We start from the raw sequence: 19,676 nt of genomic DNA on the forward strand, positions 1-19,676 counted from the left end.
TTACTTCAACCCTCTGAATCTGATCCTGACGGAGAGGCGCCTGTAGCAGGACCTTTCTGAACCATTGGTCACAGATTTAGTGTTTCTTGTTGTTTTATTTGTCAGTATGTAGACGTGTGTCTTGGTACACAGCTACGAACATGTAGCTATGTGGCTATGCTAACTAGCGCTAGCACTTATCCATGATAAATAAAAATCATCCACTAGATCTTCAAATCTGCAGACGTGGGGAGTAAAACCGACCTCTGCCAGAAAGGCAGCGGGACCTTTCTGAAGGATTGGACACAGATTCTGTGTTTCTTGTTTTATTTGTCAGTATGTAGACGTGTGTCTTGGTACACAGCTACAGCTACAGCTACAGCTATGAACATATAGCTATGTGGCTATGCTAACTAGCGCTAGCACTTACCCATGATAAATAAAAATCATCCACTAGATCTTCAAATCTGCAGACGTGGGGAGTAAAACCGACCTTTGTGTTTATTAAGACAGCCTACAACTAGCATGCCTCCCTCCTAAGCTCCTTGTTAGCACACATTTGTGCAGGTAATGAAAAACGGGGAAGGGATTCAGTATTATTTTATACAGTCTATGGGCTGAACAAGCTCCGAGCTCTGACTCCGTGACAGACCGGATATTGTTGTTACGTAACAAAAACACTGAAGTCTGAAACGGCTCGTTTCAGCACACATTTACAGAAAGGTGGAGAAATCAGAACAGGGGCAGAATGGATTTTTTTCATTCTCGGGGGGTTTGTAGACATGCCAGGGAAACATATTTCAGGTAAAGAACCATTAAAAAGTCAATTTTGCATGATATGTCACCTTTAAAAATAAACCTCGACTGTCTCTCTTTAAAACCCCTTCAGTTTTTGAGAAATGGCATGCTCACCATGGCAGGGTCCCGGTCTGCACGGCCTCACAGCTTCAGGTTTTTCACCATTACACTGATCTCCAATCCGGCAGGTGACCAGACGCCTCTCCATCCCCTCTCCACAGGTCACAGAGCACTGCGGAGGAGCACAAACAGCCTCTCAATCACACATTGAATAAATAACAGTTTTTGGAGGACAGAGATGAGAAGAGTGGCTGCGGGTCACACGGGCAGCAGGCAGTGCAGAATATAAATCTGACCTGAAATTCAATCTCCACCTAGAAGCAAAACAGTTCCACCACAGTTGACCTGCTGAAAAAAAAAATCAGCAGGGGCACTTTCCTCTATCCCTTTTTTAAACTGAGTTTCTCTCTGAGAGTGCACAGGGAATAGAGTCCCTCAAAGTCTATCTGAAAGCACTTTGTCCGCAGGATAACTGGGAGCTTACCTTGCTGTTGCTTGCTTTTAGTTTGCATCAGATTCACTTTACACAGCAGGTTACGGAGTCAGGGCGGTTCGGCTCGACTTTTAGGAAAGAACAAAATAGATAAGAGGGGACTATTTTAATTCTTCATGTGTTTTTGGTCGCGCTGCATTGGACTGAAATCCTCACATCCTGATAGAGAGGTCACATGATCAGAGGTCATATTAGGCAGAGCATTAATCTGGGTTTAGTCTGCACATAGATTATGAACAGTGGAGGAGATCTCAAAAGTGTTTCATTTATGTCTCCTAGACAACAATGAGATCTGTTTGAAAGCAAAATGAGACTACAGCTGATGTCTCCTGTTTCTCATTCTTGCCTTCAGAAATAAAGTTGCAGAAAGTCTCAGCTTAGTCTCCCTTTCACTTCAAAAGGAGATCTCATCAAAATCTGAAATGATTCTCAGGTATTTCTCAAGTGTTGTGACTCCTTTAGAGTTCAGGTGGAGAAATCAGGGAGCTCTCTCAATCTAACCTCATCCATTTGTTTCAGTCAGACTCGGTTTTTGTGTCTCAAGTTGAGCTCAGATGGAGCAAAGAAAGAGCCTGAGCTCATCTTTTCATCAACATTTATAGTGCCCTCCAAATTAAGATTTCAATGTAATTGTCCACAAACTTACAATTCTCATTAAAACATTTGAACCACTTGCAAGATCAGCTATTTAGATGTCAAATGATCTCTTCTTTGACTTCACACTATGGTCCTTCCTTTACAAGTCTGTTTGGAACAAAACAACTTCACAAAGATTTAGTGTGTTTGAGAGAAATTGCAAAAGATAGAGATTTCATCCCAGGTATGACAGACCATTTATTTAAAATATGGGCCGCAAAAAGGGCTGACCAGATTTAGCCAGATTATTACAATTAAAGGGGTGAATCCTTTTGGGCGCTGGTGGCCTAGCGGTCTAAGCGCCCCACATACAGAGGCTACAGTCCTCGTCGCAGGGGTCGCCGTCTCGATTCCCGGCCGGTCGACCATTTCCTGCATGTCTTCCCCCCGCTCACTACTCCCCACATTTCCTGTCTCTCTTCAGCTGTCCTGTCAAATAAAGTCAAAAAGGCCAAAAATATATCTTTAAAAAAAAAGAGAAGAAAATTATCCATTAATGAGATCTCTCATGTAAGTCTCAAATAAGACTCATGTCATGGTCTCAACTATTTCTCCTAGTGAATTTTAGGAGAAACTAAAGAGAACAATTTGAAACTTGAATGAGGCTGAAGAGACTTAGAAGAAAAAGCCTTGAGCAGTAAAATGTTCCTCTGGGTTGTCTTTTTCCAGACTGAATTTTACATTAAAGTGGACAAAAAAACACCTTGTCAGTGTTTCTGCACACATACTTGAGTACCTGGAGAATCCACTGACCTACAAAATGTGAAATTAAAAAACAGAGTCCTCTGTTCGTGGTGTGCTAATGTCTGAAAACACAGGATCTGAAGGTCAGTTTAGAATCTGCTCTCCTTGTGAGATATTGTAATAATACCTGCCCACCTTACCTGGTATCTATACCCTCACCTTCAGACCATCCTGAAGTTTGCTTTTAACTCCTTTTAAGAATGTACAATAAATATATTGTGAATTTAATCGGCAACAGCCATCAGGAACAGATCATTATTGGTTATCTGTATCAGCTAGCGTTACGTCAGAGCCGCGCACTGCCTCGCTGATACGTTCCCATTCCAGTCAGTGCTCACATTCACACAGGGAGCACTGTGGCGTGTCTCAGCTCCGTCTTTGGAGTGTGCTCATGCTCGGCTAACGGCCAAATTCCACCAGATCCATGTCCGGAATAGGTTTCTATTCTAGTCTGTGTTAACTCCTGCTGGGTCCGCTCTGATGTGTCACGGCTGTGTCTCTGATCCGGCGGGTCGGAACGCAACGGATCAGATTTTTGCTGATATTGTCACATCCATGACTGTCTCTTTATTTGTGCATGTCCAAAGGATCCTGTTCAATCCCATCCATCCATCTTCTTCCGCTTATCCGGGTCTGGGTCGCGGGGGCAGCAGTCTCAGCAGGGAAGCCCAGACACTCCTCTCCCCGGCCACTTCTACCATGTCTTCTGGGAGGATACCGAGGCGTTCCCAGGCCAGCTGAGAGATATTATCTCGCCAACGTGTCCTGGGTTCTTCCCCGTGGCCTCCTCCCACATGGACATGCCCGAAACGCCTCCCCAGGGAGACGTCCGGGGGACATCCTGACCAGACGCCTGAACCACCTCATCTGGCTCCTCTGGATGCGGAGGAGCAGCGGCTCTACTTTGAGATGTCTGAGCTCCTGACCCTCTCTCTAAGGCTGAGCCCAGACACCCTTCAGAGGAAACTCATTTCAGCCGCTTGTATTCGCGATCTTGTTCTTTCAGTCACTACCCACAGCTCGTGATCATAGGTGAGGGTTGGAACGTCGATTGACATGTTCAATCCCAGAGAAAATAAATTCATCAGGGATTAATGAAGTGTCACTTTGTCACGTTCCTCTGTTAACATTCTAATGCATCACTGTGTGTGAATCTTTGCTGGGGAATAAGTAACAAAGTCTCATCTTCCCACTCAGTGATTACAGATGTCAACAGTAACATTTCAGAAAGTGTCTGTCCTGTTGTTGCTTATAGCTCCTGTAGCTCATCAGTCTGTTTTACAGCCTCCTTAAACTCCTCACAGGAGCTTTTAGAAACCTCTCTAAACTCTGATCTGCTGCTCCTGAACCAGAGATGCATTTATCTGGATGTGTTTTGACTTCTGCAGAGCGCTCCTCTCCTCTCCTCACTTTGCATACACACTCCTGATCCCCTGAAATCAATCCAAACTGCTGAGGTGAAACTTTTCCCTGCGTCAAAGACAGCCTCACATTACCTCTGTCCTCAGATCTCTTCAGCGGCTCCCCTATGCATTTCGTGACCGCTTTAAAATTCTCAGCTTAGTTGCAGAGCTTCCTCCGGTCAGGCTCCTGTATATGGGACTGAATCAATTCACCCTGACAGATCACTTCTCTGCTTTAGGACAGGTATGCTTGATGCACTGTCTGCCTGCAGACTTGTGGAGATCCAGCCTTGGAGAGACAGCCTGATATCTAGAATTCTGTGCACACGTCTTCACTCTGCTGTATGAGGACTTTTGCACAATCCTGTCTCTAGTTTCCAAATATTTTAATCAGGGCTCAGCTGTCTACTCCATCATGTAACACGCTTTGTTACCTTTTTCGGTTAAAAGCTCTGCAATATTTAATTTTGGATTTTAATCAGCTCTGATCAGGCCGAGGGAACATTTGTTCTCCTCTTTTGGCACAAAAAAAATAGATTACTAAAAAGCAGAGCATAATTCTCAAACATCTTTTCTACATGTGTTGCAATCTGCTTTTTAAACCTCCATCTGGCAGCTTCAAAATACACTTCAAGACAGATATTTGGTAGCCTTGACTTTGGGAGAGGAACCAAATCCCTATTGGAAATTTAGAGATTTACAGAACGACGAACAGAGAGGGTGTCATCACACATTCATACCAAGAAGTGGCTTCATGCAAATGATTCAGACCATCTCTGATCCATCACAGCCATAGACTGTAAAAAATATGGACGTAGGATCCGTGACGTCACCCATCTGTTTCTGAAGAGCTGTTTTGAGACCAATCGGCTGCGGCAGCCATATTGCTTCTGTCGAGCCAGTGTGACGTAAAGAGGCGGGCTTTGAGCCTCCTAGCCAACAGCTGCAGTGTTCCTGCAGGCAGCTGTGCCTCTCATTGGAAGACTGGTAATCTCAATATCTTCTAAATTACCGAATTAGAAAAAAATTCACCCCCCTCACAGTGAGAGGACATCGAGAAATTAGCTATTCAGACTACACTCATCTTTTGTACCAGGCTGTAAACATGTTTATTAATGCTGCAAAGATCGTCTTTTCCCCATTCATGTGTATGTGACTTCCGGTACTTCCGGAGCCAGCCTCAAGCGGATCCTCGATGAACTGCAGCTTTTAACACTTCCGCATTGGACTCATATTTTTAGACCGGAGGTTGCCGCTTGATCACAGCACCGGATCTGGTAGGTTACTATTCTAGTCAATGTTTTAACTTCCACTGGATCCACTCCTGTGTCTCTGATCCTGCACGCTAGAGTCCTCTGGATCAGATACGCAAGACTTCTATTTTTGCCGGATGCTGGAGCACGACGTATCAATCTCAACAGAGCAGATGGAGCGGGACAGGAAGTCAGGTTTCACCAAAACAAAATGAAAACATCCGGTTAAATTTCAGAATAAAACACTCACCAGATCGTATTTCACTTAACTACAACAACAAACCGTCATGATGAGCGGAGCCAGGCCTGGAGTCAACAGGTCAGAGGTTTTCAGAGGACCAGAAAGACAACATAAATGAGGATAGGAGGAGGAGAATCCTTGATTCAGTAATTACTGCAGGAAAACCTCGGTCACATGACTCCAGCTGTCCGGCGGTCCTGCTCCGTGTGGCATTCTGAAAACACAACCTGTGGGTGTTGACGGACGAGAGAGCAGCGGATGGGACACAGACCGCACGGGGATCTGGTGGAAGTCCTAGGTGACTCGCTTGACCCAGCTCTATGCTCATGCATTCTGTGAGCATGGACAAGTTTCAGCAGGGGACTGTCCAACTATACCAACACTCTTTGGTAGATAATAACAGTAAGGCTGACATGCACCGTGTTCCCACTCACTGAGGACAGATTGATATTAAATATAGGGGAGACAAAGAGTGTGCATGCTGAACTTAACCCAAACTATTCTGAAAGACTTGGCAAGCCTGGAGCCGCCTTCTTCTAACTCGCACCTTGCCTTTTGGCAGCTGAAGTGGCAGGAGAAACTGCAGGTCTGCTCTGAAGAATAATTGCAGTTGCACTTTAGTTTCAGAGGCTGGGTTCACTTACATTCACTCAGAGAGATTGCAGCTACTGTACTTAGCAAACAAGAAGACGTAGAAATTCAAATGGCCTGTAGTTCTTTAGCTTTGCAGATTTTCACATGTGCTACTCACAGATTCTCCACAATGATTGCAGGCCTGTCTTACACTTTGGGCCAAAGTCTCATCGGGATTGTGCAGGATTGCGTGAGATGTGCTGCTACTGCAAATGTTAAACCTACACAATGAAAGCTGCTGCATTCACACAGCATATGTAAAAGGTTAGATGCACCCAAGACTGTCCTGCTCAGCAAAAAGCACCTACTTACTGTGTGTGCACCAGCATTGTTCTGCACGTATTTAGATGTCATTATGAACACATTTGAAACCTTACACTGCAAATGAGAATCATCTCAAAAACACTAATGCACAATTGGTAACTCAAGCACAGTATTTAGGTAGATGTGTGCCTAACATGAGTCTAGTCCTGCTCAAGGTTTCTGCCTGTTAAAGGAAGTTTGTCCTTGCAGCTGTTACTTGCTACATGCTCACCTTTGGAATTATCTACCAGTCAGGGTCCGGGAGGCAGACACCCTCTCTACTTTTAAGAGTAGGCGTCAAACTTTCCTTTTTGATTAAGCTTATAGTTAGAGCTGGATCAGGCTTTGACCAGCTATTCTGCTATAGGCTTAGACTGACACACTGGGATTCTATCTCTGTCCTCTCTCTGCCTCTCACTTACTTTAACTCTCCCTGTCCCATCAAAGTCACTAACCATAGACCTTTCTGGAGTCCCTGAGCTCCCTTGTCTCGTAGGTTCCTCTGGATCTCTCTTGTGGACGTACCAGACTCCAACTGCGACAACTACTACTATCCATCTCTCTATTATCATCTCTCTCTCTACATCTCCCTCTATCCCTCTCTCCAACACGGTCTCAGCAGATGTGTGTCTAACATGAGTCTGGTCCTGCTGGAGGTTTCTGCCTGTTAAAGGAAGTTTGTCCTTGCCCCTGTAACTTTCTAAATGCTGCAAAGTGCTCTGCTCATGGTGGATTAAGATGAGATCAGACTGAGTCCTGTCTGGAAGATGGGACTGGATCTGATCCTGTCTTGATGTTGGGTCTTTGTTAATAATAGGACATAGAGTACGGTCTAGACCTGCTCTGTTTGGAAAGAGTCTTCAGATAACGTTTGTTGTGATTTGGTGCTGTATAAATAAAGATTGATTGATTGATTGATATTTATGAGGGATGCCCAAACTTTGAAGTGATCATGCCAACAATCCCACTTCAGGAGTGACTCTCTGGACGAGCTGCTCTTGCTGTTTCGCTCCAAGGAAGAAGCTTTGTTGTAAATGTGGACACCTGTAACACATCTGTAAAGTCTGGACTTCACTGTAAACTGGAATAAAGGTTTCCCTCTCTCTCCCAGTTCATCATCTATGCGATGGATTGAGCTCTGTGTGGGTCTGTGCAGCAGAGAGTGGAGGTGCAGACAGCTCATCTCCACAATTAAACCTGAATCAAGAGCAAAATGTATCCAGCCGCAGACTTGATGAGTGTGTGTGCTTTGTGAATCAGGCTGAGATGCCCTCTCTCACCTATGACACTGAAAACTGCATCTGAAGTGTTCAGAACTTTTTGAAACCTGCTCTCAGACAGACATCCACTTCACAGGAGGTCTAAAAGAACAGGCTGAAGCACACCCTATGCTCACATTCTAAATCAAGCCTTCACTTTGAACAGTGTGAATAATTTATCCCAGGGGGGGGGGTTGACGGGTGCATGGATGACGACAAAGCAGCAAACAAATCAGTACTCTTCAGTGGATTCTTCTCTTGATATAACCACAGCCGGCTATATATGGACTTATTTCATATCTCTTACAGAAGCTGAGATGTCTGAAATCTTTGTACACCTGAATGAAAACGTTAAAGCTCCTGTGAGGAACTTCCGGTCTGTGTTGATCTAGATTTCCCCCTGTGGATGAGGCTTATCTCTTTGCTGTATGTGCGGTAAAGCCTCCTCAGACACAGGCATCAAAGAAATCCCTCTATAAATAAATGAGATACCGCACCTCTGACCAGGCTCCAGTCCTCCACTGGGCGGGGCATGAGACTCTGTTGCAGGGTCTCCGGCTCTCTGGCTTCTCCCCGCTGCAGTACTTGCTGTGCACGGAGCGGTTGGTGAAGTCGTGGAGGAACTGCACACAGCGCACAGTCCGGATCTGGAAACCCAGGCTGCCGCAGGTTTTGGTGCAATGCTCCCATTCTTCAGAGATCCACCTGGTCGGATCAGAAGGAGGAGGTTATCGAGGATGTACTTTTCTTATCATGACAAAGAAGTGAGGAGATTTAGGAGGATTAGCGGTCTGAACAGGAGTAACAGTACTCGCCAAAACAAGAACGTTCAAATACCGCATCACAATCATTAACTCTGACTCTTAGTTAGTTGATTCTGATTGGTCAAAACCCCTTTGACAACAGTTATTAACTTTCACTAACATGAGCAACACCAGAGGCAAACTGATCACACGTCATGTCAAATCAATCCACGGAAAAGAGTTCAGACACCTTTAGCTTCTGCTCGTTGACACCATAGACCGTAAGGTGAGGTAAAACCGTTAGCTTCAGTTAGCATCAAAGCAATAAAGCTAGCTTCAGTTAGCATGCTAAATCGGCAGGCTAACAGATATTTTCATTTTGGATCCTGTCCAGCGATATGATCAAGGAGTGGAGCAGGTGAGAGAAACTTTAGTTTAGTGGTCTCTACAAAGAAAGTTAAACCCTTAGCGGTGGTGATGATGATAGCAGCAGGGTTCAAAGTTGTGACATTTGTTTGTTTTTAAAGGTGTGTGAACTGCAGAGCTCAGAGAAGAAGGAGAGCTGAATGAGGACAGGTTCATATTCAATCCACCGCAACAGGAAGAGAAGAATCCATCACCATGGAACGATCACTGGCGTGGAACCACTGGCACTATTTTTAAGAATAATCTTTTAACCCTCCTGTTATGTTGCAGGTCAAATTGACCCCTTTTAAGAGTCTATTTTAGGCAATATATGCCTTCCAAACCAGCTGAATGCAGCATAAAAATCAACATGCGACAGGAGAGGTGTCGTGTTAATTTATCAACATCGCTTCATAAAAAAATGTGTTGATCAGGATTTTTTAATGATTTTTTGATATTAGAACACTATTTGGGTGGAGGCTTCAAATAAGCTTCAAATAAGAGTTTTCTGCCTCTTCCTGCACAGTGTATTATTTATTTTTGCTCTTTTGTTGTGTGTATTTTCTTTTAATTGTGCAAATAAATAAACATAAACATAAAAAACCTTTCTGTAAATGTGTGTGAAACGAGCCGTTTCAGACTTCAGTGTTTTTGTTACGTAACAACAATATCCGGTCTGTCACGGAGTCAGAGCTCGGAGCTTGTTCAGACCATAGACTGTATAAAATACAACTCAACCCCTCCTCTGTTTTTCATTACCTGCACACGTGTGCTAACAAGGAGCTTAGGAGGGAGGCATGCTAGTTGTAGGCTGTCTTAATAAACACAAAGGTCGGTTTTACTCCCCACGTCTGCAGATTTGAAGATCTAGTGGATGATTTTTATTTGTCATGGAAAAGTGCTAGCGCTAGTTAGCATAGCCACATAGCTACATGTCGCAGCTGTAGCTGTGTACCAAGACACACGTCTACAAACTAACAAATAAAACAACAAGAAACACAGAATCTGTGACCAATCCTTCAGAAAGGTCCTGCTGCCTCTCTGGTAGAGGTCGGTTTTACTCCCCACGTCTGCAGATTTGAAGATCTAGTGGATGATTTTTATTTATCATGGGTAAGTGCTAGCGCTAGTTAGCATAGCCTCATAGCTACATGTTCGTAGCTGTGTACCAAGACACACGTCTACATACTGATAAATAAAACAACAAGAAACACTAAATCTGTGACCAATGGTTCAGAAAGGTCCTGCTGCAGGCGCCTCTCCGTCAGGATCAGATTCTGGATCAGATTCAGAGGGTTGAAGTAACGCTATCTGTGGGCAGCCGTGTATATTCAGCCAACATGTAAACATTAGATCAACGTGCCGGACAGTCGAGGCCACATCCACTTCCTGAGGGGGCGTGGTCAGAGAGAAAACAGAGTGTTCTGAGGAGGACTGAAGAAGAGGGCTTTTCAGGCAGACCAAAATCTGATTTCAAAGTGTTTTTTTGAGCATAAACTTTAAAGACATGTTTTGGGGACCTCTTAGACCAATATATATTGATAAAAAAAGCGTGATATGTCACCTTTAAAATAAAACAAACAAAAATATATGTCATGTCGTACTATTGTATTTAAATTTAGGGCTTTCCAATGTGCATTAAAAAAAGTCTTAACATGAATTTTAATGAAAAACAAGCATGTTATCCTCATTGAATCTGTGAGAATTAAAGAACACCAATGGACTAAATCTTGATTTAAATGGTTAGTAATGGTCAAATTGACCCAGGAACATTATTTCTTTCATTGCTGTTCCTGAGAAACGAACATAACAGGAGTGTCAATCAAGCTTGTTTGCCAACGTGTTTGTATTTTAAGTTAGTAGCTGGGTAATAAGCAGGATAATGTATGGTTAGCAGGTAGTTATGGGAAGTAGAATCCCAACAGGGTGCTTATTTAACCATGCTGGTCCCATTGAGATCAGAAATCTCTTTTTCAAGGGAGACCTGGCCGAGACAGTCTGCAGCAGAAGAAGACAAAGTTACAGACACAGACACACACCTTCGTACAATTCACAAACACAACATTTGTCACTGACAGACTAGTTATCAAAGAAGCAGTTGTGTAACCAGGTACTCTAAAAACACTGACATCCTAAAGAATCTGCTTCAAGGTCTTTTATTTTAAGATTTAAAAACATGCAATAGTTCTTCTGTGAGCATCATCATAATCTTAAAATCACCCTGTATCTGCAGCAGTTTGAAAGTAGAGTGGAGTGGAAGTACAGAGTATGACAAGCTTGTAAAGCAGCTCTTTATTAGATGTGCTTAATCACATTAAACCACTACAGAGAGGTGCTTTGTTAAAGAGCATTAAAGGTGAAGAGGCATTACTGTTTGTTGTTTGGCAGGTACTAAATGTTTATGAACTCCATGCGCATCAGCTCTCCTCTCAACAGGATTGTTGATCCAAATTTAAACACGGGTCTCTCAGTAATCAGCATACAGATTGGAGAGCAATCTGACTCAAGGTAAAGAAAGGAGCCATGGCATGCTTGATTCTTGTTGCTCACATATTTGTGTTTGGATTTATTGTAACCAACTACTGCCAAGAGCAGACATTAATACCCCGAGTCCCGATTTAAACTACCTGCCTGCAAAAACAAGCCTTGTCGCTATTATTACGTGCACTTTGAAAGAACTGGTGACAGTTTGAAGAGAGAACTAAAGGACAACAAGCTCATGAGGAATAAAGGCTTCTTAGAGTCAAAGGCTCTGCAAAGGTTTCAGAGGGAGGGAGTTATGGAAATGAAATTTGTTGAGAAAGGAGGGCGCTGTATTTCAAACGTCTGACATTGTTCGTCCCTACCATAGACTGTATGAATATTGGACGTAGTATCCGTGACGTCACCCATCGGTTTCTGAAGAGCTGTTTTGAAGCCAATCCTTGGCGGCATCCATATTGCTGCTGTGACGTAAAGAGGCGGGTTTTGAGCCTCCTCGCCAACAGCTACAGTGTTCCCGCCTGTCAATCAAGTCAGCTGTGCCTCTCATTGGAGGACTCATAATCTCAATATCTTCTCGCAATTGCCGCGTTATAAAAAAAATACAACCCCAGGCTGGTTTCCGGTACCTCTGGAGCCGGCCCCAAGGTTGCCGCTTAGTTCCTACAAAAGGATTTCCAACTAAGGGTGGGCGGATCGATCCCAAATTATCGATACTACAGATAATACGCCTCGTTTTTGAAGATCGATTCTAGCGTCAATAGGATCAATACCAGTTTCAGTTTCTCTCTTCTAGGTTTTATCTATTTCATCAAAGAGTAGAGCTGTCTGTGCAAACAACGTTCCGTTCTCTTGAACACACTTAAGGCTGATTTATACTTCTGCGTTGAATCAACGGCGTACCCTACACCGGGGGTCCGCGTAGCTCCCGTACCTACGCCGTGGCCTACGCACGTAGCTGACGTGCACCTCCTCCAAAATGTAACTCCCCGTAGAGCCGACGCGGACCGCAAGCTCTGTGATTGGTCCGCTCGGCGGCTTTGTCTTTCCCGCATTTACAACACTTCCGGGATCCCGGACATCGGCCACACATCGGCCGTGTATTTCATCTCCTCCACTCTATCCTTCATGTAATCATGTCTGTATGATAAACAGCAACATGTATCAGCTGTAGATTAACATAACACGCTCTGAAACTCTGTGGAAAAGTAAACAGAGATCGTAGCGGGACCGGAAGCAGGCGGCCGGCTATCAGAGAGACCGCACTGCCCTCAGGCGTTTCGGCGGAGAATTGCTGCACGACACGGACACACCGACGCACAAGTATGTGGGGCTCATGTCCGCGTCAGCCCCTGCTGCGTAGGGGAGATGCAGAAGTATAAATCAGCCTTTAGTGCATGCACTCTTTGCTTCTCCACTGCTGCTGTCCTGTGTGCTCAAACAACTAACTAAGGGTGCCAATCAGACATACATTGCATGCCATGATGGCTGAAAGTAAGAGGAGCATCTTTTGGAGGTATTTTACATCTGTCACTGAAAATGTAGCGAACTGGGACGTGTGTAAAAGGCGGTTCCCTACTGTGGTAACACCACCAGTTTGTTAAAACATATAACAATTCATGTCAAAGAGAACTCCGAGTTACAAGAGAAAAGAAGGGAGGAGGAGGGAAATGCTTCAGGCAGAGTATTTGTTGTTTGCCTTTAAAAACTGTCCTGTGTTTTAACACACATGTAATACATACATTTCGCACACCCCTATTTCCAACTGGGTTGATGATTTGAAGAACCAAGGAGAAAGATGTACGAGTTCTATTCATGGAGGAAGCATGTTGCACTGGAGAGACCTGAGTTTGAGTTGCATGTGAAACATGCACACAACTAAGAGCGAACATTTCTCACATGTAGTGGGATTATTGCAGGTTGGTTAGGATTAGGCACCACACTCCTCGGATGAAGACTCTCACACCGCTACAAGAGATCACACACCGAAAGAAGCTTTTAATACATCTGATGGTGAGATAATGAGTCCACCAGGGCCATTGGAACCAGAGGGTTTAATGTATATAAGCTTCACACACCAGGTCTTAATAAGGGCTAATTAGACACACATGATAACAAACCTTTCTCTGTGGGAGGAGACCAAGGGATTTCGCCACAGACCTAACCCCACCTGCCACGTTTTGTGTCTGGTGGCCGGGCTTCTCCTCATGGGCCCACCACCTGCAGGAAGAGTCATGGGGGTTGGGCGTGGAGATAGCCTGGCAGCAGCCGGGGTCATAGACCGGGGATGTGCTGATCAGCGGCAGCGCAGACTGGCGCTTGGGGTATGGAATAACACCTCATTGAGTCAGCTAAGGTGGTTCAGGCATTTGATAAGGATGCCTCCTGGACATCTCCCTTTAGAGGCGTTCCAGGCGCTTCTGACTGGACTGAGGCCACGTGGGAAGACCCAGGGGTTACATATCCCATCTGGCCTGGGAACACCTCAGGATTCCCCATGCTGAGCTGCAGAACAGTGCTGGAGAGAGGGATGTCTGGCCCCTCTCCTTTGGAATCATCTACCAGTCAGGGTCCGGGAGGCAGACACCCTCTCCACTTTTAAGAGTAGGCTTAAAACTTTCCTTTTTGATAAAGCTTATAGTTAGAGCTGGATCAGGCTTGGACCAGCTTTTGTCATGCTGCTATAGGCCTAGACTGCAGGGGGAACTGGCACACTGACACACTGGGATCCTAGCTCACCCTCTTCCCCCCAACCCCCTCATCACTTACTTTAACTCTGCCTGTCCCATTAAAGTTACTAACCATAGACCTTTCTGGAGTCCCTGAGCTCCATTGTCTCGTAGATTCCTCTGAGCTGCCGTAGACGTCCTCCTGCTATGGACAATCTGGACTCCAGCTGATACGGACGTGCTGGACTCCAGCGGCAACAGCTTCTACGACTCGTCTCATCACTATCACTTCTCTCTCTTACTCCCCTCTATCTGTCTTTCCAGACCCAACTCGGTCGAGGCATGATGGCTGTCTAACATGAGTCTGGTTCTGCCTGAGGTTTCTGCCTATTAAAAGGAAGTTTTTCCTCACCACTGTAACTAGCTAAATACTGTGATGTGCAATGCTCATGATGGATTAAGGTGGGGTCAGACTGAGTCTTACCCTGTCTTGAAGTTGGGTCTCTGTTCATAATTTGACATAGAGTGGTCTAGACCTCCTATGTTTGTAAAAGCGTCTTGAGATAACGTTTGTTGTGATTTGGCGCTATACAAATAAAGATTGATTGATTGATTGATGTCTGAGTCGATTTGCTTAGACTGCTGCCCCCGTGACCCGATTTTTGATAAGCGGATGAAAATGGACGGATGGATGTTGTTTCTGTGATGTTTTTTGTTTTTTTATCCAAAGTCTGAGCAGAAGCAATCTGACTGGTGGAGTCAATTTATCAACATGTGTTTAACTTTTCTGCTTTGATCCATGTTTCACCTGTTATAATTGAGGAGGCGAGCTTCTTCACCCATAACACAGCCAGTCGATGTTTCGGCTTCACTTCTAGGAAGCTGTCTGTTTTGTTTTTACAGTCTGTGTTGCAAACATTTACACATGAGGACTGTACGACACACATCAGGATTATTAGGATAAACCCACCCGTTGGTAAACCCTGCAGGAGTTCAAATAACACAACAAGCCCCCTGTAATCAAGTAAACACTTCATTCAGAGTGGACTAACCCTGACCGCATGCGGCTCACCATCAGTCACTCTACTTAAGTGAAGAACATCCTTATTCAGAAAGGACACACAGGCTTTCTCTTAAACCTCTTAACGTCTAAGATTCAACGTGGGTGTTTTTGATTTTGCAGAACTCAAACAATAAAAACTCTTCATGTGTCATTGAGCGACGTTTTCAAAGACTCTTTGTGCTTCATCGCCTGATCCATCCCGTTCAGATCCTCAACAGCAGGGAAGACAATTATTATCCACTCAATGCTGCATAGAAACAATTACATGATTTCAATCAATAACCCTAAAAACACCCAACATCCTGCAGTCTGAGGTCTGAAGTACTGCATCTCTCACACTGCTGATCCTGCTGCTGACACTTTCATAACTCCTCTAACGAGGGGACACAACCCGGCCGCGCTCAGATGTATTGATTTTTAGGGCCCGAGCACTGACAAGGTCGGTGAAGGCCCTCTTGAAACCCGAGTGATTATTATTAGTCTTTGTTTGTTTCTCCCGACTTTTGAATCCCCAATTTTGTTGCCTTAACGCGGCCCCAAAGTCCCCAAAAGTTGCACATGCACCAGGCCTGGTGAAAAATTCGATATTTTTGGGGTCCCGAAACAAAAATCGGAAAGGTATCATGCCAAGACCTACAAAAAATCCTCTTGACATCGTGGTGAAATCCCAACAGGAAGTCGGACATTTTGATTTCACCCGATTCGCAAGATTACGTATTTATGTAAACTCCTCCTACAATTTTGCTCCGATCAACTCCCAGCCATGCACATTTTGAAGCAGACACAATGACGATCAAAAGTTTTCAGACAGAATTTCTCAAAGTCAATTGGTGTGGGCGTGGGCGTGGCACCTCTCTATAGCGCCCCCTACTGGCAGCAGAAAATGACATGTCCTACAGTTTTAATCGAATCAACTCCTGCTTTGCACACAATGTTGTTGCCAAATTGGAGATAAACATTTGTCGATGGAATCTTCCTAAGTCAATGGATGTGGGCGTGGCCACGCCTCAAACTCTGATGTCCCGCCATGAAACAGGAAGTACTTATAGCTCCTTCATACAGTGTTCAATTTGTTTGAACTTACATACACATGATCAGAGTACATCCCTCAACACACCTATGGACTCCTTTATCTACTACAGCTATAGCGCCACCCACAGGAAATACATGGTACTGACATTTGCATACAATGCCAGATCTCTTCTAAATTTGACATGTTTCATCATGGGCGCAGCCTGAACTCATCTATATACACATGTTTGTCATATGAATAACGCCACCTATTGGACACAGAGTGGATTTACTCTCAGAACATGTTTTTAACATGCTTGTGATCACAACTCTTTCTATAATGATCTGTGATGAACAATCCTTCAGAACTTAATTAAAGACACAGCATCACTTACTGGTGACAGGCAGTACTGCAATGTACACTATGCTGATAACTGCACAGGTTAGCTCACAGTTTCAGCCTAGGCAGCACAGCAACACCTGCAGCACGTCATGCGGTGGCTTACACCAGGCGGTGGCTTACACCAGGCGGTTGCACACATCAGGCGGTGCTTGAATGAGCGCCCGCACATATCCGCTTGCGGTTTTAATTCTTTGTTTGTTTCTCCCAACTTTTGAATCCCCAATTTTGTTGCCTTAACGCGGCCCAAAAGTCCCCAAAAGTTGCACATGCACCAGGCCTGGTAAAAAATTCAATATTTTTGGGGTCCCGAAAAAAAAATCCCAAAAATGGCTAAACAGCGCCCCCTTGAAGTTGAAAATTTAAAAAGGCCAGCCCCATAAAACGGTTCGACATACATGCATGAAATTGTTTTTGGAAAGGTATCATGCCAAGACCTACAAAAAAGCCTCTTGACATCGTGGTGAAATCCCAACAGGAAGTCGGACATTTTGATTTCACCCCAAGATTACGTATTTGTGTAAACTCCTCCTACAATTTTGCTCCGATCAACTCCCAACCACGCACATTTTGAAGTAGACACAATGACGATCAAAAGTTTTCAGACAGAATTTCTCTGAGTCAATCGATGTTGGCGTGACACCTCGCTACATTTGGAGGACATTTTGAAAAACTCTAAACATTTATATCTCTCATTTGCAATAATGGATCAGGCCCAGGCCGGTCATGCATGATAAGTGCCCCAGCCTGAATGCCTCTATGGGCAAATATTCACCAATATCATATAGCGCCCCCTACCGGCAGCAGAAAATCACACGTTCTACAGCACAGTGGCGTACATGAGGCGATGGCTTACATCAGGCGATGGCTTACATCAGGGGGTGGCTTAAATCAGGCGGTAGTGCACATCAGGCGGTAGTGCACATCAGGCGGTCGTGCACATCAGGCGGTCATGCACATCAGGCGGTCGTGCACATCAGGCGGTCCTGCACATCAGGCGGTGCTTGAACGAGGGCCCGCACATATCCACTTGGGGTTTGAATCTTATCTTGTTGTTTCTTTGCTCTCCTCTTAGGGAGAAAAGATGGGGCAGCCAAACGCAGCACCCTGGAATAATTCTTATGATAATATTTCTGACACACATTGAATAGAGAGCTTCATGGACTGCTCTGACTTCAGTCTGTTTATCATGCCAACAAAGAACACCTCAAGGACGGAGGGAGACGAGTGAACGCAGATGTACTTAGAGTGAATGAAGTGATCAGGGAATCGTGGACGGTATGTGCAGCTGTGAGTTTATATACAATCAGGTTCTGTGTGTGTGGTGTGGTAATGAGTCTATTACATAGTTGTCTCTTATAGATATGCAGATTTTTCAGAGGCACTGTTATGAGTAAGTGCAGACTGAGGATGAAGGACATTTTTGGCAGTGAATCAGAAATACTGTGAATGTTATAAATGCAGGAAATACAATGTTACCCGGCTGACCAATCACAGGGCTTGTGGTCTGTGTTGTTTCGAGGTGTAGCTACATTTTGATGGAAGTGCAGGGCTTCATATCATTTGGAGTGTTTGTGTTATGTTACACTACTTAGCGTAGATAAGGGATGTAAATTTTAAGTATATCACATGATCGATCTTTGGAAATGTTAACGATCAATTATTGATTTATCATTTAAAAAAACATAAACGTTAGACTGTATAAAATATGGACGTAGTATCCGTGACATCACCCATCTGTTATCAGAGATGATAGTGGTGAGACAGATAGTAATAGTTGTAGCTGCTGGAGTCTGGCACGTCCACAGCAGCAGACCATCTACGGCAGAGATCCAGAGGAACCTACGAGACAAGGGAGCTCAGGAACCCCAGAAAGGTCTATGGTTAGTAACTTTAATGGGACAGGAAGTACGTGACAGGCAGAGAGAGGAGCGAGAGGGAAAGACGAATCCCAGTGTGTCAGTCGGATCTCATCTTAATCCACCATGAGCAGAGCACTTTGCAGCATTTAGCAAGTTACAGTGGCAAGGACAAACTTCCTTTAACAGGCAGAAACCTCCAGCAGGACCAGACTCATGTTAGACACACATCTGCCAGTCCCTGCAGGAAGTTGCGATTTCGCGATCGCAACTATCAACGCAAATTCAACCAATCAGCGCGATTTTTTCGCGGCCTTGCAATTTTTTACAATCACCGCAACTTTCCCGCAAATTTGACCAATTACCTCAATCTCAGCCCCTGTGCGTCATCGGTTTTGTCATCAATTTGACTTCCTTGGAACATAAACGTAAGTTCTCACTTGATCGGCACTTTTCAACAATAAAACACGCACAGAGAACGGGTGAAAAGAGGGGACAGCAGGCAGGACAAGTGACCATGACAACGTTGTTATTTATAGATTGAGGGGCTCAGTGTTCGCTTGGTCTCTACCTGCAGCAGGTGTGCTTTATGAACCAGCTCTCCCCGCCTCCATGCATCTGTCTCATCTTCATTGAGGATTTTTACCCCCCGGTGTGCGTTAGTGACAAAGACACAACCGGGGGACGTCTGTTTACTATTTGATGTTTGACGTTGTTGCCGTGGTTACCGTAAAAAGCTCTGCATCTACAGCTTGATTTAATCCAGTTTGGTGAAACATCAGACACATTTAGTAAGTTTGGATCAACTCCTAGTCATCAAAGATGCAGATTCATTTCAGAGTGCCGTGAACTGACTGTGCGTCAGTCGCTGCGAGGTGCATTCAGGGACCGTCGTAAATGTGCAATACAGCCCTTTCATGGCATTTTTCTGTGAATCAAGAGAATCAAAATACAGTCAGTGGCCACATCAAGAATGTTTTCTAAAAACAACTGTAATTTAGCGTATTTACTTGTCCCTGAGATGTTATTGGGGGAAAAAAGCAAAAAAAAACCAATCGCAACTATCACCGCAATTTTTTTCAAAAAGCTGTCGCAAATTCAGGCTTTTTGGGCCGCAACAATCACAAAAAAAATCCCGCGAAATCCTGGAGGGACTGATCTGCTGAGACCGAATTGGAGAGAGGGATAGAGGAGATGAAGACAGAGAGATGATAGTGGTGAGACGGATAGTTTTAGCCGCTGA

General features: G+C 44.5%; 1 protein-coding gene across 2 annotated transcripts in view; it reads right to left on the reverse strand.

The window, feature by feature from the left end:
• The window catches only part of adamts3 (ADAM metallopeptidase with thrombospondin type 1 motif, 3), a 299,298-nt gene that overhangs the window by 10,412 nt on the left and 269,210 nt on the right, over positions 1-19,676 (reverse strand). For both annotated transcript variants that reach the window (XM_034692333.1, XM_034692334.1), the window contains 2 exons: positions 8,300-8,507; positions 892-1,009 (listed from right to left, as the gene is read on the reverse strand). In XM_034692333.1, the coding sequence (XP_034548224.1) occupies positions 892-1,009; positions 8,300-8,507 (326 nt within the window). The remainder of the gene's footprint in view (positions 1-891; positions 1,010-8,299; positions 8,508-19,676) is intronic.

This window comes from Notolabrus celidotus, chromosome 9 (genome assembly GCF_009762535.1).
Source record: "Notolabrus celidotus isolate fNotCel1 chromosome 9, fNotCel1.pri, whole genome shotgun sequence".
NCBI classification, from domain to species: Eukaryota; Metazoa; Chordata; class Actinopteri; order Labriformes; family Labridae; genus Notolabrus; species Notolabrus celidotus.